Genomic DNA, 27,850 nt, shown 5'->3' with positions numbered 1-27,850 from the left:
CTGCATGTGGACAAGACCTAAGTTACTTATCCTAAGTGGTATTTCTCTGAATTTCCACAGATTCACATTCTTAGGGCTGGTCTACACTATGGGGGAAAATCGATCTTAGATACGCAACTTCAGCTACGTGAATAACGTAGCTGAAGTCGAAGTATCTAAGATCGAATTACTCACTGACCTCACGGCGCGGAATCGATGTCCACGGCTCCCTCTGTCGATTCTGGAACTCCATTTGGGTTGGTGGAATTCCGGAATCGATATAAGCGTGTTCGGGGATCGATATATCGTGTCTAGATGAGACGCGATATATCGATCCCCGAGCAATTGATTGCTACCCGCCGATAGGCGGGTAGTGAAGACGTAGCCTTAAAGTCAAATACCAAGCCATGAAAATAACTTGAGGTAATCTGAGTTTGTACAACCAACAGGCACATATGCTGATGCAGAAAATATATTTCCAGAGTATCTGCATAGAATCAATAATTTGGAAGATAAGTAGGGAGGTGGCTGCATAAATGGAGGTTACTTGCCTATAACCAGGAGTTTTTCAAGATTAGCCTCTGTATATTCACATTTGTGGGATCAAGTAGCTGGCATGACAAGCTTCCAGCACCTTTTGGAAAGCAGTGTCTGTTGGGGCTATTCACCGCTCTTCCCCCCTTTTCCCCTTCTATTCTCCTAGCGCTCCAAACTCTGGCTATCTACACTTCTTTTACCCCTCTTTTTGTAGGACTCGTCACATGCATAACATGTACTGAATGCTGCTAATGAAAACTTTCTGAACTTTTGTGCTAGGGCCCATGGACACCATCAGTGGGATTCACATGTGCAGTACATTTGAAAGAACCACAGTTACTATCCGGCAGTAATCTTTCTATACTTATCTGTAACAAGAATTACTGGAGATGAGCCTTTGCATATTCACACTTTGTGCTTTATGCCCCACTTCCTTGGAGTTTCACGTTAGGAATTCCCAAATTATTGGAAGGAATTGAAGGGCAGTTGAGGCCATCCTCATTGTTCATACCATCAGCCCTGTATAGAATGTAGTTGCAGACGTGCTCCTCACCCTAGAACGTATGCATCTGCGGTGATAGTGAGCTATGGTGGATTCTGTAGGAAGGGCACCCCTCTCACTTCTGATGTTGTACGGATTGGGCCACCATAAAAAGGAGGCTTTGATTGTATTCGCATGGTAAGGCACTTGTTTATACTGTGCCTATGTAGGACATAATTTGTCTGGAGCCTAGCTTGTAGACACCGCATAGTGGTCTTGCACGTCGGACAACAAACGTCGTTGCGGCCATGTGGCCTAGAATTTGTAGGCAAGTTCTGGCAGACATTTGCGACTGTTTTGCGCTGTGGAGATCAAGTTGGTTAAAGTCAGAAATCATTTTGTTGGTAGGGAGGCAGTTGCCTTGAAGTGGAGATCTGCTCCAATAAATTCCAGGTGTTGAACTGGTGTTAGAGTACATTTTGTATGTTTATCTGAAGGCCTAACTTGGTAAACAGAGTTCTTGTGTGTTCAGTGGACTCTATGGCTGCTTGTAGTGTTGGTGCTTTCAGCAGACAGTCATCCAAGTAAGGAAATATCATGATTCCCTCCCTGTGTAGATAGGCAGCTACTACGGCTAATACCTTTGAGAATTCCCAAGGCATAGTGGAAAGGCCGAAGGGTAGAATTTTGTATTGGAAATGGCCCTGTCCTATTACAAATCGTAGAAATTTTTGATGTGAGGGATGTATGTATGTATGAAAATATGCATCCAGGAGGTTGAGGGCTGAGAACCAGTCTCCTCTTCCTAATGCTGGGTTTATGGAGCCTAGTGTGACCATTTTGAATTGCTGTTTTTTCACATATTTGTTGAGTCGCCGTAGGTCGAGGATAGATCTCCAACCTCCTGTTTTTTTCTGTGTGAGAAAAAAGGGGGACTAGAACCTGTTCCCTCTATACTCGGATGGTACGGGTTCTAATGCTCCAAGAGATATGAGCTGGGTTACCTCTTCTCACAGTAGATGTTTATGAGAGGGGTCCCCGAGAGGGACAGGAAACGAGGGTGTCAAACATACTGCTAAGGGTAGCATAAAATCACTCCTTTACCTGTAAGGGGTTAAGAAGCTTAAATAACCTGGTTGGCACCTGACCAAAAGGACCAATAAGGGAGGAAGATCATTTCAAATCTGTGGGGGGAGGTTTTTGTTTGTGCTCTCTTTGTTGTTCTCTCTCAGACAGAGAAGGACCAGGGCAGGAAAAAAACAGCTCCTAAAATCCTACCTGAAATAAGCATCCAAGATTACAAAAATTGTAAGTAATAGCAAGGAAATGCGTTAGATTATCTTTTGTTTTAGCTTGTGAATTTTCCCTATGCTAAGAGGTAATTTTATTCCTGTTTTGTAACTGGGAAGCAGAATCAGAGGGGAATCCTGTGTTTTAAATCTTTTTATTTACCCTGTAAAGTTATCTTCCATCCTAATTTTGCAGGTGTGATTCGTTTACTTTTTTTTTTAAATAACATTCCTCTTTTAAAAACCTAATCGATTTTCAGTGTCCTAAAAACCAGGGATTTGGTCTGTGCTCACTTTGTTAACCTAACAGTTGGTATATTATTGTCAAGCCCCCCCCAGGAAAGGGAGTGAAGAGGCTTGGGGAGATTTTTTGGGCGGGGGAGGGGGCGATAGGGTTCCAAGTGGCCCATCCCTGAATGTTTGCTTAAATCACTTGGTGGTGGCAGCAATACTGTCCCAGGACAAAGAAAGGAATTTGTTCCTTTGGGAAGTTTCAACCTAAGCTGGTGGAATATAAGATTAGGGGGTCTTTCATGTGGGTCCCCACATCTGTACCCCAGAGTTCAGAGCTGGGAGGGAACCCTGACAGGAGGTGAGTAGGGAGGTTGGAAGTAAGAGGATTGGAGTAACCAGTTGGGATAATTTCTAATACCCATCTGTCTGTTGTAATACTATGCCAGATCAGGTAAAATGGAATCAGACGATCTCCAAATGTCTTGCAAGTTGTAGATGGTTCCAGCATTGAAAGAGATGGATTATGGGGCCCTTAACCAGGGCTTCAAATTGGTTGTCTGAAAGTTAATGGATAAGAGGTAGTATTCGAGGGAGCAGACTGCTGTCTCCTCGAGGTTTTCTGGTTTTGACCCTGATGATCGTAGTATCTATTGTGTTATGCCTATGGAGGGGGGTCAGAATCTTTAAGGGGCTTGATAACGTCCCTATCTTCTTTTGATCTTAGGTGTGTGGATGCCCAGAGATCGCAATGTCACCCTCGAGTCCTTAAGAGTGTGTAAAAACTCATCTGTTCTGCCTGCGAAAAGTTTGGATCCCTCAAACGGTTGGTTGACTGTACTGGCTTTAGGAATCCAGATAGATCAGTGGTTCCCAAAGTGGGGTTCGCAGAATGTTACAGGGTGTTCGCCAGAAAAATTTCACTAATGGCGGCCAGAGGACCCCAGGCACTGGAAGCAGCAGGTGGGATCCAGTTGCAGGGCAGACAGCCTGAACCCCAGGGAGAGTGGGGCAGGGCAGTTGGGGCTGGCAGCCCAGCCCTGCTCCCATCAGCAGGACAGCTGGTAGCCCGAACCCTCGTGCTCCATGTGGGCTGGCAGCCCAAGCCCCAGGAAGTGCAATGCCTGGTAGTTAGTGCTGGCAGCCCAAGCCCTGCCTCAGTCAGTGGGGGAGCCAGCAGCCCAAACCCCTGCGCTCCACACAGGGCTGGCAGCCCAAGCCCCAGGAAGAGTGGGACCAGATGCTGAACCAGACCTGAGACTTTATCTTTCTCCACTGGTTCTGGACTTCCAAGAGCTATGCAGAGCAAAGTAAGTGCATCCATCACACTGAGGAAATTTAAACTTAAATCCCTGGAAATATTCATTTCACTATTTAGTGAAAGGGGTTCACGGGCTGTTACAATTTGGGAACCACTGAAATAGATGGAGCCAGGAGCCTCTTCTCGTATCATTCATGGCTGCTATGGATCTCGCTGATGAATGAAGGGCATCTTGTAACGCTGTTCTGGTTATGAGTTGACCCTTGTGATGATCAATTTGTACTTTTTTGTTGTTTGGAATAAAGTCTGTAAATTCAGAGAGACTTGTGTAGTTATTCTGGTCATTCTTTGCCAGTAAGGCTTCGTAGTTGTAAGGTTGCAGCAGAATATGCTTAATTGTAAGGTCACAGCAGAATATGCTTTGTGGCCGAAAAGGTTGAGCCATTTTCAGTCTTTGTCTTATGGGATGTTTCTGTAGTTATGTTGTCAACCCCATTCACTGACTGCGTCAATCACCAATGAATTCGGTGTTGGATGCGAAAAGAGGAATTCAGTGCCTTTTGCACATAGTACTTTTTATCAGACACCTTACAGGTAGGTGGAATCATTGCAAGGGTTTGCCAGAGCAACTTCATAGGATCCATAATTGCATCATTCATGGGAAGGGCGATTTTAGATGAGGTTGATGTGTGTAATATATCTACTAACTTGTGTCGAGATTCCTGGACCTCTTCCAGGGTGAGATGCCCAGTGAAGTGACATCTTTCTTGTAGAGAAGTTAAAATTGTTTCAAATTATCATCTCTGGAGGAACGTGGGGGTGTAATTGTGTTGTCTGGTGAGGATAGGGTGACCAGACAGCAAATGTGAAAAATCGAGACAGGGGTGGGGGGTTAATAGGAGCCTGTATAAGAAAAAGACCCAAAAATCGGGACTGTCCTGATAAAATCAGGACATCTGGTCACCATAGGTGAGGATGAGGAGAAGTAGTCAGAAAGGCATAGCAGGCATCCAGGGTTGCCAGTACCACAGTTGGTTCAGAAGGTTTGTAAGGTAGCCCTTGTACAGAGGGGCGTGCGTGATGGGAGCAGCCACAGGGGACGAATGTTGTAGAGAGCGCCCAGCTACCTACTAACAAGCTAACTGAAACAGTAACACACTAACTAACAAGTATAAACAAAACATTTTAACTACTATCAGTCTAATTACTAAGTAACAGGAACGCTATGTTGTTCTGTCTCACAAGAAACTGAGTGGTGGGGAGGGTCGCTGTGCCCAGGTAGGCAGGGGGAGTGGAATGAGGTCATGCTGGGAGCATGCATACTCTCTAATGGACATTGCTAGTGAAAACATTATTAACTCCTGTACAGAGGCATATGGACACCATAAGTAGTATCTGCATGTGTAGTAATTTTAAAAACAACTGTAATTTCTTCTTTGAAAGGTCTCTGCATATTCCCACTGGTGGGAGTTCAGTCAGCAGTACCACTTCTATGAAGGTGGGCTGAGAAGTTCCAGTAAACAAGCACAGCAGAACTGCCAAATAAGCATCATCTTTTGATGCCACATCAAGAGTAAACAAATGTAAACAAACTTCTTGTTCTCTCAGAACAAGGCTATATGAAGGAAAAATGGTTGGCAACGAGGGATGGTTTTAAAAAAGACGGCTACTCACCTTTGTAACTGTTGTTCTTCGAGATGTGTTGCTCATATCCATTCCAGTTAGGTGTGTGCGCACCGCGTGCACGTTCGTCGGAAGATTTTTACCACTAAGCAATATCGGTGGGGTCAGCTGGCGCCCCATGGGAGTGGGCGCTCGGGATAATATACGCCTGCTGAACCCGGCCGCCCTTCAGGCTTTTGCCGCTACTGCCGACAGACGGGGAAGGCAAGGCAGGTGTGGAACGGATATGAGCACCAATCGCGAAAGAACACAAAATTTAAAAGGTGAGTACACCGTCTTTTCTTACCTTCGAAGTGCTTGGCTCGTATATTCCTCAGTTAGGTGATCCAAGCCTTATGTAGGCTGGGTTTAGGAGGTCAGGGAGTGAAATATGAGGTCAGATTAAAACTGCTGAGAACAACCCGAAGGACTGAATTGCATCTCTTGACTTAGTCGAGACACCATCCGAAGCTAAGCAACGCAAGGGTATGGACTGAGGACCATGGAGCCCTTGCGATAGACTTCTCTGAGTGGGTAAGAGATAATCGAGTACACACGTGAAAGCAGGGTTCCGGACAGATGAAAAGCCTGAAGCCCTAGGTAGAATGCATGGTGGATGTGCGACACTTTGGGGAAAGATGTGTGCGCACACACTAATATTCACAAGTGCGGGTGCACAGTATCAACCAGGAATGACCATCCCTGAGAGGAAACCAGGGTAGGCCTTTCCTTGGTTCTGCTTGACTGGCGCGACTCGGAGAGTTTCGGGCATTTTGCCACCGGGAAATGGTTTGTCTCCACTTCAAACCATAAAACTGTGAGCGAGCTGTATAGACCGTACCAGACGAGTTGCAATTGTTGGTCCCCAAAACCCACCTTGAGTTTGTGGTTTAAACATGAAAGGCTGAAAACCCACCCTTAGGGAGGAAAAGCCGGGGTGGTGGTCATAAACTGCAACTTTCGCCCTTTGGGAAACAATAGGTTATTTGCGGACCCCCACCGTAAGGAGCCTGAGCTCGAGGAGACTTGTTTCCCTGGCGATGAAAATGGTACTGGAGGAAGACTGTCTTCCAAGAACAGGAATCGCAGCGAGCAGGGGTCAAGCAAACACTGAATGGAGAGAGACAATATCTGGTTTAAACCCAGCCCGGTGTTCGAGTGTTCTCCACGATGGTTTTGGGGGCGGGGCGGGGTCGTACGACTAAGGTGAGTGTAGGAGGCGGATCTACGCCAAACCCTGAAGCGAAACACTTCGTGAAAGACCCTATAGGCATCGTGAGAGGAACCGAGCAGAAACCCCGAGATCAGCTTAGCCGTGGGTGGAGAGTATTGAGAGAATGCGGCTCCAGGTGATACCTCTCAAGTGATGTGATTCACTCGCCTAAGGGGCCCCTGCGCTTTTGTAGCCAAAAAGGTAAGTTCCAAAAATAGGGAGGGGATGCGAGGGAACCTACAGCCAGGAGTTAAGCTTAAGGTTGTACGCACAGCTGGTAGGAGCAACGCTTCTTCCACTGCTGGCCAGGTAATCGTGAAACGCAGGGTGGAAGCTTCCTGCTACCAAACGCCCGAACAAGTCACACAGCAGCCCCACACCCTTATTCCGCCGAGCGAAAAGCAGACTAGAAAGCGTTCGGCTGGGCAAACCGATGAAGTTCGCCTGCGAGTGGTCCTAGAGCGTAATGAGGGTCTGGGTGGATGGCAGGGGTAAATTGGGTTTGGGCTACTGAACAGGGGCCGGGCAGCCACGAATGGTGTATCATAGTGTGCCTGGATCGCAGCTGGTTGGAGATCTATTGATGATGCGCAGCCTGCGCTGCGAAGTTTGAAGCAGGGAACCAATGGAGCCGGGGGCGGGAGCGCTGGAAGGCATAAAAGGAAGTTGGCCCTTCTGGCATGAAGGAACAGGTTCTTGAAGATGTCCCGGGGAAGAAGACCTTGGAGGACAGAACCTTCGGACCATTTCCTGTTCTCGGTAAGCGACAAGGTTCCCACACTGTTGAGGAAAAAATCCCCAACTTTCTGCGCAAACAGAATGATCCACATCGGGCAGGCCGACCACTTCATGAGACAGTGGAAAAGGAAACTGCCTGAGTCCGAAGCGCCAAGGGGCGTTCCGAACGGCCTGGAGAATGGTGGCTAACCAGATTTATCCAAGTGAGCTTTATGCCCAAAGAGGCCAGAGGATGGATGGCCTCGCTGAACAAAAAGGGAGAAGGAGGACCACACGTCTCCTCCCAAGTTGTTCATAGCAGCAAACATGGTCGTTGCGTTGGCTGTAAACAACTGAAAAGCCCGCCCCACGGTCTCGCAAAGCTGGCTTGCTGAAAATCTGGCGAGTCATTGTGGGCCTCTTTTTTGGGACATTTGGACGCTCTGAGCCCCATACATGGTGCGTAAAGCCGAAGTCACTGAGGTTAAGACAAAGGCCCTAAGCCAGCGTCCTACAGTGAGACTGACTGAGAAGAGGCACGCAAGGGAAGTCAGCGTCCGTTCGAGGAACACAGTGCGATGGAGGGCTGGGGCGGTAGGTAAGCAGCATCCCTGCCACAACCATTTTCAGGGAAGAGTTTAGCACCTATTCTAGGGAGCCTAACAGTGCTGACGAGGAATGGCGTGAACTATCGCCTTTGCCCAATAGTGGGCCACTGTCCGGGCCGTACCTGATTTGAGTCAACTTGGAGAGGACCAGAGGCAGAAGCTTAGTGTGTTTTGGATTACAAAACTAGCAGGCCGCCATAGGCGACCCCAGGGAAACAAAGGACAAGTTGCGGCCGAGGTCTTGGGGGAATTTGCCAGAACCTCGATGATCCGGTTGCTTCGCTCTGAAAAACCGTGGCTTGCTGGTAAACAGGCATCCCGGCTAGCTCGAGTCAGGAAGGCCTACGGAAGTCTAACTCTGCGTGGGAACCAGAGTGGATGTTTCCATAGTGATCATCATGGCCTAGACATGATGAATAGGTCCTTGACGATGCCCACACGCTGAGTAACTTGTGTCTTGGAGTCTCCTCAGATAAGCCAATCGTCCAGATGCGGAAAACGCATATCCGACGTCGGCGGAGGTGGGTGGCGATTACTGCCACGCACTTGGTTAATGCCTGTGGGGCTGTAGAAAGGCCAAACAGCAGGACCGTAAACTGAAAGTACCGACGGTTGGCTAGAAAGCGGAGGTATCTCCTGTGCGGAGGGAAGATGGCAATGTGAATGTACGCGTCCTTCATATCGAAGGCGGCATACCAGTCTCCCGGATCCAAGGACAGGATAATGTTCCCAGGGATAGCATGCGGAACTTCAACCTTATTATAAACTGGTTGAATCCTCGTACGTCTAGGACAGGTCCGAGACCTCCGTACGAGTTGGGGATTAGGGAATAAGGGGAGTAAACCCTTTGTCCCCTTTGTCCATCGGTGTCTGCACCTCTTGTACGAGGAATTGAGCCCGAAGGGAGTCCCTGAAGAGGGACAGGGTGGAACAAATTGGAGGTGGTACCCATACTCCACCATGTGTAGGAGACAGCGAACTGAAGGTAACTGGGACCACGCCAAGAGAAAGTAGGAGTGGGATCCCACATGTAACCGGTATGCCGCCCTCGGGCGCACCTTCGAAAGATTGTCTTTGGTCCCGGTGATGATTGCGAGGGACCTCAATCTGGGCCTCTAGGGGTCCTGATGGTCAGCTGCGACCACCTCAGCCGCGCCGTCTGCCAAAGTCCTATCTGTGGCTAGGCACAGAGTGTGGCGGTGTGGCTGGGGATGGAAAGGCCTGTAGTAGGTCGTCGGCGTATGCACGCCGAGAGAGAGCGCATTAGGACCCTGTTGTCCTTCAGGTCTTGCAGCCTGGGGTTGATTTCACCGCAAAGACGCCTTTACCAACAAATGGTAAGTCGTGAAAAGGCCGGAGGTTTGAAACCTGAAGCCATGAGATGCTCCTCATGGTAACGAGGCCTGGAGGGAAGCCCTGGCCGCCTTTTTCCCTTCCTCCAAGAGGGCAGTGAACTCTTGGCGGGAGTCTTGATGGAGAAGCTCCATAAATTTATCCACCGCCATCCAAGTGTTATGATTATAGGGGCTAAGCAGGGCTTATTGATTTGCCATGCAGGGCTATAAGGCCCTTGCAGAGTACACCTTGCGGCTGAGTAGGGTCATTCGCCTAGCCCCCTTCGATTTCGGGGCTGGCGCTGCTGGCCATACCGTTCCTTTTCCTTAACCAACTGAATGACTAGTGAGCAGGGAGGAGGACGGACAGACAAGTAGTCGTACCTCCATAGAGTATCGGCATTCGCGCTGGATGGTCCGAATAAACGGGTAGGGGCCCTCTAGCGGGGCAAACGCCGATAGAATGTCCACTACCGTCCCCTACCTCCGGACCTCCTGCACCTGAGGTCCACATTGAGTGCTACCCTTCATAGGAGTCCTGATGGCTCTCAGGTTGTTGGTGGGCACACCAGAATCGCAGTCCTGAGCATAAAGAGCTGTCGCGTGGGAAGACACTGATGAAGTGCCCGGATGGCCATGGAGCTGCTGAAAAATCATGGCAGCAAGTCTCTGACTCTGCAAACCTTGCCCAACTCGACACCTGGGACCAGTACCGGAAGGCGCACCGGTAACCTGGAACGAGATCCGGACCTGTACCCCCCCCCCCCACCCTACCAGAGCAGTGCCGGGAGGTCGACCGAGAACTCAGGTCGGGAGTGGCTACGGAAGTCACAGTGGCCTGTAGCGGTGCTGGAGCCAGGAAATGTGCCAAGATTATCGGGTCGGTGAAAAGGGACACCGACCGGGATGCAGCGAGTGCGACCGGTGCGGAGAAACAGCATCGGGACTGCAAGTGGCATCGGGAGCGGGAGTGCGACGGGACCTGGGAGTGCCGACGGGTACCTGGAGCGTCTGTGGGACCGTGATCATGAAACGGTGCCTCTCTGCTTGCGCGACAGAGGATGGTTGTATCAAGGAGGCTTGCCAAGAGACTGTATTACCCGCACTGGCGGTGCCGGGGTTCAGGCAGCCTCTACTCTGTCATGGCAATGAGATCCCTCGCCATTAGGAATGTCTCCAGCATGGAGGGAACAGTAAGCTCGACCACAGTGCGTACCGGAGGCCCTGCTGTTCTGATGCAGGCACCAGATTCGATGCCCTCGTGGGACCGGGATCGATGGTGCCGACGTCGCCAGTGCCTCGGGATCAGGTGTCCGACGTGCCAGGCGATGCGGCTGAGACAGGTCTCTGTCCGCGGTGCAGTTGCACGGGAGCGGTAGGAGCAGAGAGCTCGCCACGGCGTGCGCCGGGGAGCAGTCAGGCACTGGATTCGACGGCCTTGTGGGACCGGGATCAACGGTGCCGACGCTGTCCGGTTGCTCGGCAGGTGTTGGTGCCGGGCGATCCGACTTAGATGAGCTCTCTGCTGCGGTGCCGTTGGCACGGAAGCAGCAGGAGCAGGAAGCTCAACCACGGCGGCATGCCTCGGGGAGCAGGCAGGCACTGGATTCGACGGCCCTTGTGGACCTAGAATCCCACGGTGCCGACGTCATCACGGTGCCGCGGCAGGAGTCAGTGCCGGGCGAGTTGACTTAGACGAGCTCTCTGGCTGCAGTGCAGTTGGCACAGAAGCAGCAGGAGCAGGGAGCTCAACCACGGCATGCGCCGGGGAGCTGTCAGGCACTGGCAGGAGGAGTTGTGGGCTTCCTCAACCTGAGAGAGAGGGAACGGTGCCAAGTCAACTTCGGTGCCGGTAACGACTGGTGCCGGCGGGGTCCGGTGCCAAGGAGGCGCTTCTGTCCGCCGAGTGGCCAGCGCTCGGTGCAGAAGGTGGAGGATAAATGAAAGTGCTGCTCCATGTTGTTCTCGGCTTAAAAGCCTTGCAAATGGGGCACTTAGCTGTGAAATGCAATTCCCCGAGGCACCGCAAACAGGAGTCGTGTGGCTCTCCTGTCAGCAACGGCATGTGGCAGGCCAAGCACGGTTTAAGAACCGGTGAGCCGAGCATGGGCTCCGGCACTGGTTGTGGGGAAGGGGCTACTCCCTGAACCCCGCTAACTATTACTAAACTAATTGTGCTAGTAAAGAAAAAACGCATAAGTATATAAATATATAAAAGGATTATAACTATATAACTATATACCCGAAAACTACGAGTAGCTAGGGAAGTGGAGATCAGCTAAGCTGCGCTCCACTGTTCCAATGACCGACACGGGCGGTAAGAAGGAACTGAAGGGCAGCTGGGTCGGCAGGGGTATATATCCGGTGCCATAGCAGCGCCACTCCAGGGGGTGCCCAGCCGACCCACCGAGTGTTGCTAGGGTAAAAATCTTCCGATGAACGTGCACACGGCGCGCACACACCTACCTGGAATGGATATGAGCAAGCACTCGAAGAAGAACTGGGATTTTATTAAACTTAATTTTAATAAAGTGACTCCCCATATCAAAGATATTGGCTACTCAGGCTGGATTCATAGACATGCAGGGCTGGAAAGGACCTCAAGAGGTCATGTCTCAGGCTAAAATTTTGGCACAGATATTTTTAGTAAAAGTCAGGGCAGGTCATGGGCAATAAAGAAAAATTCACAGAAGTCCGTGTCCTGTCCCTGACTTTTACTAAAAATATCCATGGGAAGCTGCTGGCTCCCCACAACCCTCAGGGCAGCTGGGTAACTGCACGCGGCCCCACTAGCAGCTGTGGGACCCCCCACCACCCTGGAATCAAAAATTTCATCTGTTCTTATATGACTGCACAATAACAGTTGAAACAGATCACAAACTCCTAGAGAAAATTCTTGACAAACCCCTAGCTTTTGCATCACCAAGAGTTCAATGCATGAACTTAAAGCTATAAAAGTATGACTTGAAAGTGAAATACTAGCATAGGAAAGAAATTCCTCTAGCAGATCTTCTCTCACACAATTTCAATAGAAGAACAGATGCAAAAGAGGAAGACGACTTGGAGGAACATGTACACAATACTACATTTACCAGTGTCTACAAATAAGTCAGAAATAAGTGAGAAAAACAAATCAATGGCACAATGAATCTTTTAAAAGAAACAATCAGGATGGCCTTTACAAAAACAGCAAATTTCCTTGGCTTTGAGAGACTTTTGGAATAATTAAAAAAAAAAAAATCAGATGTCTCCGCAGAATGGATTAGCACTGAAAGGGAAGAAAACAGAATTTTCAATAAAAACATGTCTGGAGTTTTGGAAAAAAGATTCATGAAAGATACCTCAGTATAGTACCATCCAAAAGAGAAGCAAGAGACAGACTTTACTAGCCCAGTATGAATGCACAAACAGAGGAAATGGTAAGAGATTGTTGCATTTGTGCAAACTACTAGAGACTGAACTGCAAGGAATCTGTGACAATTTGTAACACACTTGGCAGAGCTCAGCAACAACTGGCAACTACTTGAACAGAAGAAAACCCTACCTACTGATAGTTGACTATTAGTTGGGTTTTTTCCCAACTAAACATGCTAGTCAGCGCTATAGTGAATCACACCAAGGCAGTACTTGCTAGACATATTTCTGATAAGCTCATTTTGAATGATGGACCACAATACATATCTGAGAAATTTCAAACATTTGTGAAGGATTGGGGTTTCCTACCCATGGATAGAAGTCTGTATTACCCACAGTCCAATGGACTAGCTGAAAAATATGTACAAATAGTCAAGCAGATACTTACCAAGGCAAATGAACAGTCAAGACTGTAATGACAGTTTATTAAATTACTGTTAACACACTAATGGAATCAGGGGCTTCACCTGCACAGATGTTAATAAGCAGATGGCTCAAATCGGTAATACTTGTGAAGGAGTCTCTTTTAATGTCTAGAGTTGCAGATCACAATAAAATAAAACAGAGCTGGATGGATGGATGACAATTGAAATCATTCTATGATACAAATGCCAGAACACTGAAATCTCACAAAAAACTCCATCTTAATTATGCAAAATTTAAGGCGTCAGTGGCATCCTGGCATAGTAATTTAACTAGCAGATCAACTCAGGTAATATGTCATTCAGACAGAAAATTAACGATTAATTAGGTGAATCTGCAGACACCTAAGGATTGTTCATATTGGTGCAACCACATCTGTTAACAAAAATATGATTTGTAATGCTAAAACAGCAAGTGAATCATAGAATCTCATGGTTGGAAGGGACCTCAGGAGGTCATCTAGTCCAATCCTTTACTCAAAGCAGGACCTAATCCCCAACTAAATCATATCAGCCAGGGCTTTGTCAAGCCTGACCTTAAAAACCTCTAAGGAAGGAGATTCCACTACCTCCCTAGGGAACCCATTCCAGTCCTTCACCACCCTCCTAGTGAAAAAGTTTTTCCTAATATCGAACCTAAACCTCCCACATTGCAACTTGAGACCATTACTCCTTGTTCTGTCATCTCGTGTCACTGAGAACAGTCTAGATCCATCCTCTTTGGAACCTCCTTTCAGGTAGTTGAAAGCAGCTATCAAATCCCCCCTCATTCTTTTCTTCTGCAGACTAAATAATCCCAGTTCTCTCAGCCTCTCCTCATAGGTCATGTGCTTCAGCCCTCTAATCATTTTTGTTGCCCTCCACTGGACTCTTTCCAATTTTTCCACATCCTTCTTGTAGTGTGGGGCCCAAAACTGGACACAATATCCAGATGAGGCCTCACCAATGCCGAATAGAGGTGAATGATCACGTCCCTCAATCTGCTGGCAATGTTCCTACTTATACAGCCCAAAATGCCACTAGCCTTCTTAGCAACCAAGGGCACACTGTTGACTCATATCCAGCTTCTCGTCCACTGTAACCCCTAGGTCCTTTTCTGAAGAAAACATTGATACAAAAAAGCCCTTAGAACTACCCACCAGGCAGACTGAAGAGTACAATCAACACAAATACAAGCACCAGATGACACCACAGCTGTGTCGCTCCAAATAAAAATGTAAACCCAGAATGGAAGGACTATGGCATGTCCTAATGCTGTTATGAAGCAGGAACATTGGTAATGGCATCTAAAAACTTCTTTTATTTATAGGGAGGATGTATTGTAAATATAATACATATATCTGGGTACACTGTTAATTTAAGAGAGGCTCAGGAAGTGACTTATATACGGGTCTCTCTCTGTCTATATGTGGTGAACTATGCTGCTGAGAACAGAGTGTTAATACTGGAAAATGCTTGTTAATAAAAAGTTTTATTTTTTTACCCTATCCTACGTAGATCTCTATTCCTGTGAGAAGTCTAATAAAAGACAATACAGTGATGTAGCCTCAATAGACCTCTGCTCTGATCACGTATGGCAAGTCTCATGTTTTTGATAAGACACAACACTGGTAGTGCAATCAAAGTGAATGAAGAGGATGTGTGGAAAATTATACAGCCTGAAGCGGGACCTGAAAAGAGTTACGTTAATTTTCCTGGGCAAGGACCTGTAAATCCTGAATTATCTTTGTCCTCTGGATATGCTCTTGTGATGAAGTAGAAATTTTTTGTACTATTTTTATGAAACCTACGTGTGCTTCAGTTTCCCTTATATTTTGCATGGTTACCCAGTGAGAGAAAAAGGCTGTTTTGCTCTCAGGGCAGGCTAAGAGACACAGGTATGAATGTTGCCCTAGCTGTCTGAGCCTGACTGGTTCATTATAAAAGGACTGTCTGAGGTCAACCTCATATCAATGGAACATCCAAGAACACAATGAAAAAGTCAATCACCAGAGCATTGACACCTAGCAACCCATGACCAAGAGAGAGATGGATTTTGCCATCTCTCAGCAGGGAAGCTGAGCCCAATGCCCCGGCTCAAAAACAAAGGACTGATAAGGGATAACGGTTGCTGGAAAGAGTCAGGGGCTTTCACCTGGGAGCTGAACAAGGTCAGACAGAAAGGTTGAGTACAGCTTAGCTGGGCTTTGAGCTAACCAGACTGAACTTGGACTCTGCTTTAATCTTCATTTCTCTATGCCAACCTACAAATTTACTATTCTGTGTTCCATCTGACTAATAAACCCTACTCTTTTGACAATGCTGTTAGAGTGTCACTGCAGATACATGGTGAGGTGCATTAATCCCTGAAGAATGCATAAGTGTCTACCAGGAGTGTATCTCAGTATGACTTGCTGAACAGAGCTCACAGTATGAAGCAGGAGTACTGGAGCCACAGAGGTTCAGTCTAAGAAGGCAGTGAGGCTACATGGTCTACCCTGAAGGAAGAGTGAAACTATTTGGGATCTGGCACATAGGTTCCTCCAAAGCTAGGGGTGTAGCACCAATCCTGTGAATCTGTGACAGTTCCCCACCTTCTACAGTGAAAACTAAACAGGCTTTCAGCATGTTCTTTAGTCTTACCTTACCTCACCTCAAAGGGACATTTGGATAAGAGCCAAGAATTATGCCTTATTTTGCACTGAATCCAGGGAGTGGTTCCATTAACTCAGAAAGAAATTTTTGAGATACATTGTGTGCAATTCTATCCAGGGGATACCAAGGGGTAGCACAAGAAATTCTAGCCACTAGAGAGAATTGGCAATTGATGAATGCAGCTAGGACACCATTCATGCAATAGATTTTTGTCTCACTGCAAATCTTAACCATTGTGGTAAAATTATGGCCAAAACCATGCCTATTTTGACCCTTAGATAAGTGATTCTCTGTGCTGGACTCTAAATAGTCATCTTGATTTTGAACAGCTATTGGGTTTGAATCATTTCTACATCTGAGGAGTTACAAATGGGGTCTCTTTTTCTAGACAAAGCACTGACGGATTGTCTTAAGAAAACACTATTTTCAAACAAAGATGCAAAACATACACATTAGAAAGCTTAGAAATTGAAAGTTCAGAGCCCACTTTTAAAATAAACATTCTAAAATACAGAATTCCAGTTCTTCAGACCTTCTAGGAGATCTCAAGCAAAACAAGGAAGATAAGACTTTTTCATATTTAAAAACAATAAACAGTGGGGAGGGATTGTTCAATTTTCTCAGGCCTTTTTTAGACAGCATAAAGAAGCAAAAAAGAGAAAACTCCCACTGGAACCAAGGTTTACTGTTGAACAGCTGACACATTGTTAAACACATCTAGTTCCTGTCCATTTTGACTTTCAAGTTCACATTTATCATCATTCCAGTTAACAGGGTTCCTCAAGGCTGTATTCTAACAGCCTAATTTGCTAGTGAACACAAGCCTTACAAGGATTAACATCATAATTCTCCAGAAGTATGAGTTTTTTCTCCATCTTAGGCTCCTCAACCATATTAGTTTGACTTTGTGGGTAGTAGACCAATTTAATCAAATTAATTTCTAAAATTAGCAAAATCCTCAAGATTGAAGATGCAGACTCTAAATCCCCAGAAAACCTAAAAAGAAATCCCCTTCAAATGAAAAATTTAAGGATCAATATTTTTCTATTCCTAAATATTTAAAAGATATTAATTCAGAGTGACTACATACAAGTTGGAAGAATTTGTAAGCTCTGCCTCCCCATTATAGAAATCTGTTAAGGAAAAAAAGATCAAAATTTTATTTCTAAGGTGGACTCAGAAATGTTTTCTCATACCAAAAAGATGACAACCTTGTGAAAGGGGTAATTTTATCTAAGGATCCTATATAATATAAATATCTTTCAAAATAGACCATGACACCTTCTTTTTAGCTTTATGTGCTGCTGTGACTTGGTCATCTCTACAACTTGACTCTCCTAGATGCAAACTATTAAGATGCTCTCAAATTAAAATCTAAGAACAACAGAATCAGGTATGAGAAACTTCAAAACACGTATAAGGCTCTTCCTTATTTATGATGCTTTTTGTAACACCACAAGATTCATTTCTCATGCCCTTCTTCTCTCTTACACAGTGGCCAGAAGGAACATGTGGTTCCAGTCCTGAGATCGGAATGTCATCTCTACACGTATAAGGCTCTTCCTTATTTATGATGCTTTTTGTAACACCACAAGATTCATTTCTCATGCCCTTCTTCTCTCTTACACAGTGGCCAGAAGGAACATGTGGTTCCAGTCCTGAGATCGGAATGTCATCTCTACACGTATAAGGCTCTTCCTTATTTATGATGCTTTTTGTAACACCACAAGATTCATTTCTCATGCCCTTCTTCTCTCTTACACAGTGGCCAGAAGGAACATGTGGTTCCAGTCCTGAGATCGGAATGTCATCTCTACAACCCATTCAAATCCAGGCCTCTTTTGTCAGAAGTTTTTGGGGGGAAACTTTAGCTACAGCTGTGGGGAAAAAAAAAGTTTCAGATCTTAGCATGTTCCCTATGCTCAAAGAGATAAGGGACAGTCACTTTTACTTCAAGGTTAAGAATTTTAAGGGTTTTGGCAAAAATCACAAACAACTCTTTAGCTCCTTTCATTCCCTCAGAATGAAATGGACAAAAGCTTCCCTTATAAAACATTTGGTCTCCATCTATGTGATATTAATTGAAATATTTGTTTTAGTTACATTGTCACTGTATCACTCACTATGGGTTCTAAAGACAAAGGTCAGTAAAGAATAGTATTTTTTTTTAAGTTTGCTCTTGTCCTAAATATACTTTGGCTTCAATGACATTCTGGCAGAGGCTTTTGTTTTAGCTCACATTAACTTGTCTGAATGCAAAGCAGAGCTCCATAACTAATAGCCCTAGTTATATTTGGATGGAGATATAGATATATATATAGATATATATAATGGAGTGTTCTGATAATTTTTTGTTGCTGTCCACCACATTCAATTTATAACTTCTGTTTTATTATTTTGGGGAGTCTTCCTCGATTGTTTACAAATGTTAGCACTTCATTTTTCCCAGTCCCCCTCCTCATTTTTGTTTTCAAGAATGTGATAAGCTAAAAAAATAGCAAGAGTGGTGAAATACAGTATGTCTCAATTTCTGTACTGTGTGCAAGATTATTTAAATCTAAAAATATTCATACTTTCCAAACTGCTGGAAAAATTGACATACCAATGTTCTTCACAGAAGCCACAGAGAGGATAGGATCTGTTGTGCTGAGAATGATTCCAAACAACATGCTAACGTGCCAGTTCCAGTTATACTTATTGATTTTATAAGTTAACCATCCAATTAAAGTACAATTCAGCAAAAAGCCAGGAACTGAAAGTAGCAATATCTGTGAAGACAATTCATAAATGTATTATTAGATTTTAAAGTGTTCATAGATCCTATTATATCACAAGATTATTCATTTTATATTCCCAGACAAAAACTATGTTTAATTGGATTTAAGGTTGAGTGCATATAAGTAATTTAAAGGTACAACTATTATTGAGATATTATAATTATCCCATAAATAAGCATTACAAACCCTAGGGATTTCAGAGTTAAGGTTAAATTAATAGAAATCCAAACATGTTAAGAAATTAAAATAAACAGTTTTTAAGGCATGTGAACAACCTTAATTCCTCTTTATGCAGACATTCTGCAATAACCATATAATCACAAGTGGATAATATCACTGCTTGTAGAGCTGGATTAAATTTAACTGATTTTTTTAAAAAAGATTTTTTTTTTTTAAACTCATGGCATCACTACAGGACAGAGTTACGGTTGCATGGATGGCTGAATTGTGAATTGCTTTTTGTGTTATTCTGGCCAGTTCAAATGGTATCACCTATCACCTGCTTATTCTTTTAACTGTTCAAAGAGGTTTCCCATCAAGTAAATTGTTAATGGGGGCTGTTTTAACTATCCTTTAGGCACCTATAGTAGTTTAAAAAAATATTGTAAAGCTCGAAGTTTTCATTTCTTTACCAGACTTGCAAGCACAACTGCACTGGGATTTGAAGCAATAATCCAAATGTTAATATGAAGAACCCCAATTTCCTAGTGCTATGGCAGGAGTTTGCCAAAACAACAAGCATCTCTAACAAATTACCAATATTCAGCCTACAATCTGATGTATTTAAGTGGCACTTCCTATACCCAGTCTGGTACCTTCCCCACAACATGCCTCAGACCCTGAACTGTGCACTAGAACCCAAGTGGTGTCTTCCCCTTCACCCTGCCATGTAGGTTTGAGAGAAAAGTGAAAAGGGGGCAGCCAGAGACTCCAGCTAGTAGGGGCAGAATCAGTGACTGCACCCTTTTAGTTTTTTGAAGAACTTTCTACAGTTTTGACTAAACTTTTTTTTTTTGCCCTGTGCTATTTTTCCAGCCCTCCTCCTCCTCCACAACCTCTTCACCTCAGCATCACCCCTCTAATCCTCTTCTCCTGTTCCCCTTACCCTCTTCCTTTCCTTGAGCTTATCCTTCCTCCTAACTAAACCCAGCAAAAGAAAAAAAATAATAGAACTAACATGTTTGCTGCCATCACATTGTTCACTCTGCTTGTGTGTTATACCCTTTCCTCACCCTTCATCTGTCTTGTCTATTTAGATTGTAAGCTCTTCAGAGTAAGAACCAAATTTTTGTTCTATGTTAGTACAGCATCTAGCACAACATGGTCCAGGTCCATGACTAAAGTAACTAACTGATACAGTACTATAAACAAACTTTTAGGCTCTTTTAGGACTTGCAGATTTCCATGAGAAGATACATGTGCTTCTCAGGAGATGGCATATTGGGTTCTGTCATATACAATGCCAATTTGGTTTGTGCATGCTTTCAGCTACTGAAAATTGAAAGGGCATTAAAATAGTCGATCTTTATCTATATAATAATTACATTTAAAAAACCTTATAAGAACATTAAAGCTTGCACTCAAGAGTTAGGAAACGCCAAAATTAAAGTTACTCATGCAATCCTAGTTCAGCTCCCTTGTGTATACGTACTAAAATACTGTCTTTATTTATTAGCTCTAGTGTCCAAAATTCAAAAAACACCATCAAGCAGCCTCCAGGTACAGATTACAACCAGTTTAGTATTTACCATTCCAGGTGAGACGTAAAGCAGGTGGCAACTGTCATATACTTAGGAAGCATTATTCACAGTGCTGGAGGATGCTTAAAAGATGTGGATACTTGCAAAGCAGCAGCTGTTGTCATATTTCAGGCCTTTCTGTGGACTCTGTGGGGAAGTCTGGACCCCAAGCAGCAGATCTACAGAATCATGGCTATATCAACTCTGTTGTATGGCAGCGAAATGTGAGCACCAAGGAAGGCCATAGAGAACTAAATTGACATTTTTGATTCTTGTCGTCTTCATCAGCTATTTCATATTAAATGGCAGTTCAAGATCAGAAATAAGGATATTCAAAGCTGAACCCAGCAACCATATCCATCAGCACTAATTCAGTTTCAGCAGCTTTCTTGGCATAGATGTATTATTAGGATGGAAGACCAAAAAGTGTTTACACCAAGGAAATGCAGCTACACCACCAGCAATCAAGTGACAGTGAAAAAGGTTTGATGGCAGCGAAAAAGGTTTGATGGCAGCTAAGATTGCCAACGATGGACATAAACTGCATATCAAGCATGATCACCTTAATGACTAGCTAGAGATCCATTTGGGCAGTGGGCTATCTGCAAGAAGGCTAAGTCCCCTTGGGATGTGCCACGATGATGACAGTGTGTCAAGAAACATGATGATAAATTGTAAAGGGTCTGACAACAGCCACAAAAATGATTAAAGGATTGGAAAACATATCTTATAATGATAGACTCAAGGATCTCAATCTATTTAGCTTGGCAAAGAGAAGGTCATGGGATCACTTGATTGCAGGGGAAAATATTTGATAATGGGTTCTTCAAACTAGCAAACAAAAGCATAACATGATACAATGGCTGAAAGCTGAAGCTAGACAAATTGAGACTGGAAATAAGGTGTAAATTTTTAACAGTGAGGGTAATTAATCATTGGAACAATTTAACAAAAGTTGTGGTGGATTCTCTATCAGTGGACATTTTTAACTCAAGAATGGATTTTTTTTAAAGATGTGCTCTACTTCAAACAGGAATTATTTCAGATAAGTTCTGTGGCCTGTATTATACAGGAGGACAGAGTAGATAATTATAGTGGTCCCTTCTGGCCTTCAGATGTATGAATCTATATGATTACATCCAATATTTTCCATAAGACTCTACCTCATACAATGCACAGGACGAACAGTTGTTCACTGAATGGGTAGCTAGTCAATATTTCTTTTTTATCCTCATCATTCGGTGTGTAACGCCATACATTGTTTGCTGCACACCATCCAAACCCTGCATTGAATATAATTATTAATTTCTTCATTGGCTTTTCTACAGTGGTGTCATCATAGGCCTGGTCTACACTGGGGAAGGGGGGGGAATTGATCTAAGATCAATGAGAATAGTGTAGCTGAAGTCAACGTATCTTAGATCAAATTAAAATTACTTACTTCATGTCCTCAGGGCGCTGGATCGACAGCCGCGGCTCTCCCATCGACTTTGCTTCCGTCTCGCGCACTGCTGGAGTTCAGCAGTCGATGGGAGAGCGATCGGGGATCGATTTATCGCGTCTACACTACATGCGATAAATTGCTCCCCAACAGATCGATCGCTACCTGCCCGGTAATATAGACATATCCATAATATCTTAACATTTTACAAATGTTAATGAACCTATCTTCATAAAATCCATGAGATTAGGTGAATATTATCCCCATTTTACATATCGGAAAACTCAGGGACAGAGATTAAAAACAAAATTGCCAAAAACATCCGCTAATTTTGGGTGCCCAATGAGATGCCTAGAGCGTCATTTTTTTCAGTATACTTAGCATTTTATAGCATTTATATCTTAGGAGCAGAGCTCCCATTGACCTCACTTGCGAGTTCTCAGCACTTCAGCAAATCAGGCCTGTGTCTCATGCTGGGTACTCAGAAAATGATGAACATACCATGGACATCTACGAAAGTTTTGGTTTAAGTGATTTGCCCTGCATCACAAAGAAGCTCTGGGGCATAGGCAGGGACAGAGTCCAGTTCTCCAGTGTGACATTCAACTGTTTTAACCATGAGGCAATCCCCTCTCTTCCTGCAGTTCCCTTCCTCATTCATCACACACTTTCCAACCTCTGCAACAAATGAGGCAGGAATCCTACACACAAGATCTTCATTCACCTAACATCCCGAATGAGTTCCCAAAGCACGGTCCATCAGGTGCACTAAATGAGGTAGAGATTCTGAAGAAAATATACTGTGAGATCATGTAACTAAAGACTGTACTAATGCATAAACAAGAGGGCCAATTAAGGTTGCATGAGCACACTTAATTCTATCATTTCCTAACTTTGCATATTGGACTTTGCAATCTTAATATTCTTTTAAAAATTTTGGATGCAATTTCCTTTTTAAAAACCCATAAAACTGAAAAGAACAAAAATTCCATTCTGTGGAACCATAACGATCCCCAATGCAGTCTTCAGCAGGATTGGGTTGATCTCTAGAGCCACAGCATAGTCCTCTGTCACAGAAGGATTGGGTTGATCTCTAAAGCTACAGCATAGTCCTCTGTCACTTGAGTTATTGTAGTAACTGGTAGTAGTATAAGACTTTTCCATGTGAACCTGCCATTAGAGGGGGATGGAGACACACTTGACCCAAAAGGTTTCACAACTATTTACTAGAAAGCAAAGGAATGTTGAGACTCAAGAATAATATGTTAAAATCTAAATTCTGTCAGGGAACGTAGTAACTAGTGGTAACAGACTCTTCTGCCCCTGTCCCCCACAAGCCTTTCCCTGGCCCCTTCTGCCCTATCCCCACCACCTCAGTTCCTGCTCCTCTCTGGCTTGGTCCATTTTCCCCCAGCTTAACTGCTGCCTCTGTCCCCACTCATTGCTCCTATTGCCCTTATCCTTTGCTCTTTCCCCTCTTCATCACATCTCCTTCTCTTATCACTTGTTCATATCTCCCCTTGCTGTCCTGCTATTCCCCTCCCCCCATGCTCCTAAATCCACCCCTGAGCTCCTGTGTGTCTCTGCCCTGTATATCCCACCCCCTCCACCTACACTCCTGATCCTTTTGCATTCAAGTCTGTCTGTTTCCTCCTCTTCACTGACTAGGTGCCAGCACCAGGAGCACTGAGAGCACAGGAAAGACAGTCTGCCTGCTCTCTGTACACATACCCAATGCCCAGCAGCATCCAGCAGCTAAGAGAAGCAGTTGCAGGGAAAGTCCTGCTCGTCCTTTCCAACCCTGAGATAGCACATGCACAATCCGGTCAGCATATAGGAGTTGCAAGGGGACAGAGCATGCTCAGTGCAGACTGACTCTTTAGAGAATTTAGCTGTCAAAATCTAACTAGACTCCACTGAGCACGTGCCCAATTTGGGCAAATTTTCACAGACACAGTAAAAGGCACAATTCTGACACCAGGGCAACCCTGCCCCAATGACAAATTTAAAGTATCTTGTTCCACTGGAGAGAGGTGCTAAATTTTTCAATGAAAGAGTTGTAAGAATTATTCTTTTACATGTGCAAAATGTGTTTTTCCATAACCTTGTTCTTGGAAACAGCTTTATCATTTTAGCTGAAACTTGCCAGACACATTCCGATTCATGCAGACCTCGAGCATGGAAATTTTCATCCCAAACAGTTTAAGTTTGTCAAAGTTATAAGCAACTGAAACACAATCTTATAATGAAAAATGCATGCAACCTTAACTACAGGTATCACCTTCTGAGCCATTTATGTTGTTTATTATTTTTATATATTTAGGAGCAACCAGCTAATCCTCATCCATTTATGTTTTTTCATAGGTAGAATCCTTACTCTCTGTTCAGCTCGTTTTATTTATCAGCAGCAGGCAGTGCCAGCCAAATCAGCATCTTTTAAACAACTGGCTTAAAAGCGCAGCTGTCGAAGGAATACTGGAACTGTAGCATAGAAAGGAGCACGTTTGCCCCCTCTCGAGATTGAGGAACAATTCTGGATGTTGAGGGATGGGGGCATGCTAAAGAAGAAACTCTTCATGCTCAAAGATAGTAGAATTAGCTGGAGGTGCTGAAAGGAGCACTCACTCCAGAAAAATTTGTGGCAGCCTGGGTAACCATGGGACAACTCTCCTCCCTGAAGAGACTGAATGGACGTCTGACAGGGTTATGAAGGAGAAAACAAGATTGGTAGAAGTCTCCTGAGGAGTACACTGGGTCTTTTACAGTGAAGTTGCCTCTAAGCTCTCTGTTGAGCAGACCTTTTCTAATACCCTCCCCCACAGACCTTAAGATCAGCATTGGAAAGATAGAGAAATTGAGGGCTATGACCCACCCCAGTTCTCTCTCTTCTTCACTCCAGGTTGAGATAGGCAAACTCCCAACTCACAGATGAGATGGTGCTACATTTAAAAAAGTAAAAAGGTTTCTAAAGTCCTATTGCTCCAATTAAGCTTTTCCTTTTCTTTTTATAATTTATAATGTATACCAAACCATTGCAACCACTTTAAAGCCACAAAGAAAAACAAGGACACAATTACCTCTTATCTTTTCCATATAATGAACTGTAATAGCAAGTTTCTGAAATCACATCTTACCTGCCAAAATGATTTCCGAAATATATAAAAATCCATTTCAAAAGCAGCAGTAAATATTATAACAGGTGTGAACATATGAAGAAACAGGATCGGATCAATTTCTGCAACGTATTCTGTCAAAATGCTAAACTGACAATACAAAAGAAAGTAAAGTACACTTATTAAGTGATTTCTGGAAAATATATATATATATATATATATATATATATATATATATATATATATATATATATATATATATTATGAAATGAGGGGGAGGGGAATTAAAAGTTTTTTCCTATCTGTAAATCTGCAAGGATATTAAGTAATCATCATTCTGGACCAACTAGTTTCCCTTTGCTGTTCAAACTGTCAAGACAATATGATCAATCAATCATCGACTTCTAAATATTTGTCCTCCTCTTACCAAACTGCACTGCCTCTTTTAACAATTTGGACCAATGGGCTCCAAGTAACAGTGCACATAGGTTCCCTAGCTGGGGAGGAAAGGCCATTACAAAATGACAGTGCTCAGCACCCACATAAGGCCAAGCATCTGTGAAGCTGACAGTAAAAGTCAGTAGTGCCTTGTAACAAATATACATAGACTGCCAGATGACGGCCTTGAACAACTCTTTCACAGAAGGCCTCTCCCTCTAAACCTAGGAACATAGTATGAAAGATACCTGGGGAGAAAACATTGCAGTTTTATATACAAAATAAATGAAGGTTATTTACCCGTAACTAGAGTTCTTTGAGATGGACTCTGCATATTCACATTCTTGGGATGCACCAACCAGAGCAGATTGGATTGTGGAACCTGCTGATACAGTGTCCATTAGAGCACACATGCACCCCTCCTACTCCTTCCCTCATCATTCAAGCACATTCTGAGGGGGAGGCTATAAAAGGGGACATGGTGCCACCTGCTACCTCAGTTCCTGCCACTGCTAATATAGAGTATAAAATTGATTAGAACTCAGCAGAAAAGGGGAAGGCAGACTGAGAATATGAATATGCAGAGTTTACCTCAAACAACTCCACCTACATGTAAGTAACTTCCATTTCTCCTTCAAGTGTCCTCTTCATATTTCTATTCTTGGGATCATTTGGTGAGCACTAATAAAAAGGTAGAGGGACACAGGGGCCTCCTAATTAAAGACTGAAGCACCACTCTGCCAAACTGAGCCTCAGGTCTAGATGCAAAATCTAAAGCATAATGTTAAGTTAAAGAGTGACTAGAACTCCAAGTGGTAGCTTTGCAATTTCAGTAAGGGGAACATGTATAGCACATATAACAGGGGTAGCTACTGCTCATGTGCAGTGAATTCTAAGACCCCCAGGAGGAGAAACAGAAGAGATCTTATAACTCTACTCTATATACTGCCTAACCCATCTAGACAAGGACTGTGTAGTGATAGCTTGACCTTCAAAATTTCCAGCATAAGAAATTAATAATTTGGGAGAAGCCCAAAACTCCTCAGTCCTATTCACATAATATGACAAAACTCTTTTGGCATCTAAACATTGTAATCTAGGCTCCCCTTATGAGCATGAGGTCTAGGGAAAAAGACCAGTAAATTAATAGATTAACATAATAGTCCAAAATTACTTCAAGAAAAAATATGGGCTGATGTCTAAGTACAACTTTGACTTTATGAGTAACAGTGTAGGGAGGGTCAGCAATCAATGCATGCAGTTCACAAATTCTTCTAACAGATGTGACTGATATTATAAGAGCTGTTTTAATTTAAAGATGAAAAAAAGAACACCCTGACAGAGTTCAAATGGTGAAAACATAAGTTTGTTAATACCAAGTTTAAATCCCATGGAAGAACTGGATTTTTTACTGGCAGATACAAGTTTAATAAATCCTTCAAAATCTTTTTAAAAGTCATGTGAAAAGATGTTTACTATCAGTAGATGTATAAGAAGCTACTATTGCTGCTAAACGTACTTTAAGTGAGGCAATAAACACATTTTTAAAGTTAAATAATTCTAAAATACACTGAATAGGAGCTGACGCAAGATCAATATCCTTATCATAGAATTGTGGAATTGTAGGAATGGAGGGGACCTCGAAAGGTCATCTAGTCCAGTCCCCTGCACTCACAGCAGAACAAAGTATTATCTAGACCAGGGTTCTCAATCTTTTTCCTTTCTGTGCCCCCCCCACCCCCACTATCCTATAAAAACTCCATGGTCCACCTGTGCTACCACCACTGGTTTTCTACATATAAAAGACAGCACTGGCATTATGGGGTAGCAAGCAGGGCAGCTGCCTGGGGCCCCACGCCACAGCAGGCCCCACAGAGCTAAGTTGCTTAGGCTTCAACTTCAAACCCAGGTGGCAGAGGTCAAGGCTTCAGCCCTGCGCAGTGGGGCTTCAGCTTTCTGCCCTGGGCTCCAATGAGTCTAACACTGGCCCTACTTGGTGGACCCCCAGAAACCTGCCTGTGGCTCCCCCAGGGAGGCCCAGACCCCTGGTTGAGAACTGCTGATCTAGACCATCCCTGACAGATGTTTGTCCAACCTGCTCTTAAAAATCTCCAGTGATGGACATTACACAACCTCTTTGTGAAATTTATTCCAGTGTTTAACCACCCTGACAGTTAGGATGTTTTTCCTAATGTCCAACCTAAAACACCCTTGCTGCAATTTAAGCCTATTGCTTCTTGTACTATCCTGAGGTTAAGATGAATATTTTTTCTCCCTCCTCCTAGTTACAAACATTTTATATACCTGAAAACTCTTATGTCCCCTCTCAGTCTTCTCTTCTCCAGACTAAATAAACCTAATTTTTAAATCAAGCAATTATACAACAAATCTTTTCTATATCAAATCATAACATTTTCTAGTTGACTGTTCTTGAATTAAAACACATTGCACATCTAAGGAGCAAGATTTCTCTAAATCTGTTAAAGTCCTATTCCCCAAGCTGCTAGATGTAATGGTTGAGGATCTGGATGAAAGACTGCCTTGCTGCTGGAATAGCACA

The 27,850-nt window shown here is 44.0% G+C and overlaps 1 protein-coding gene across 1 annotated transcript in view; it reads right to left on the bottom strand.

Moving 5' to 3' along the window:
* LOC116837279 (solute carrier family 9 member C1-like) overlaps nt 1–27,850 on the bottom strand; it is a 330,899-nt gene that overhangs the window by 283,668 nt on the left and 19,381 nt on the right. Inside the window, exons 3-4 of the mRNA XM_032801556.2 lie at nt 24,874–24,997; nt 18,385–18,550 (exon numbers count right to left, since the gene is read on the bottom strand). Of these exons, the coding sequence (XP_032657447.2) occupies nt 18,385–18,550; nt 24,874–24,997 (290 nt within the window). The remainder of the gene's footprint in view (nt 1–18,384; nt 18,551–24,873; nt 24,998–27,850) is intronic.

The sequence above is a fragment of the Chelonoidis abingdonii genome, chromosome 4 (genome assembly GCF_003597395.2).
Source record: "Chelonoidis abingdonii isolate Lonesome George chromosome 4, CheloAbing_2.0, whole genome shotgun sequence".
Lineage (NCBI taxonomy): Eukaryota > Metazoa > Chordata > Testudines > Testudinidae > Chelonoidis > Chelonoidis abingdonii.
This window is presented reverse-complemented; position numbering and strand designations above follow the sequence as displayed.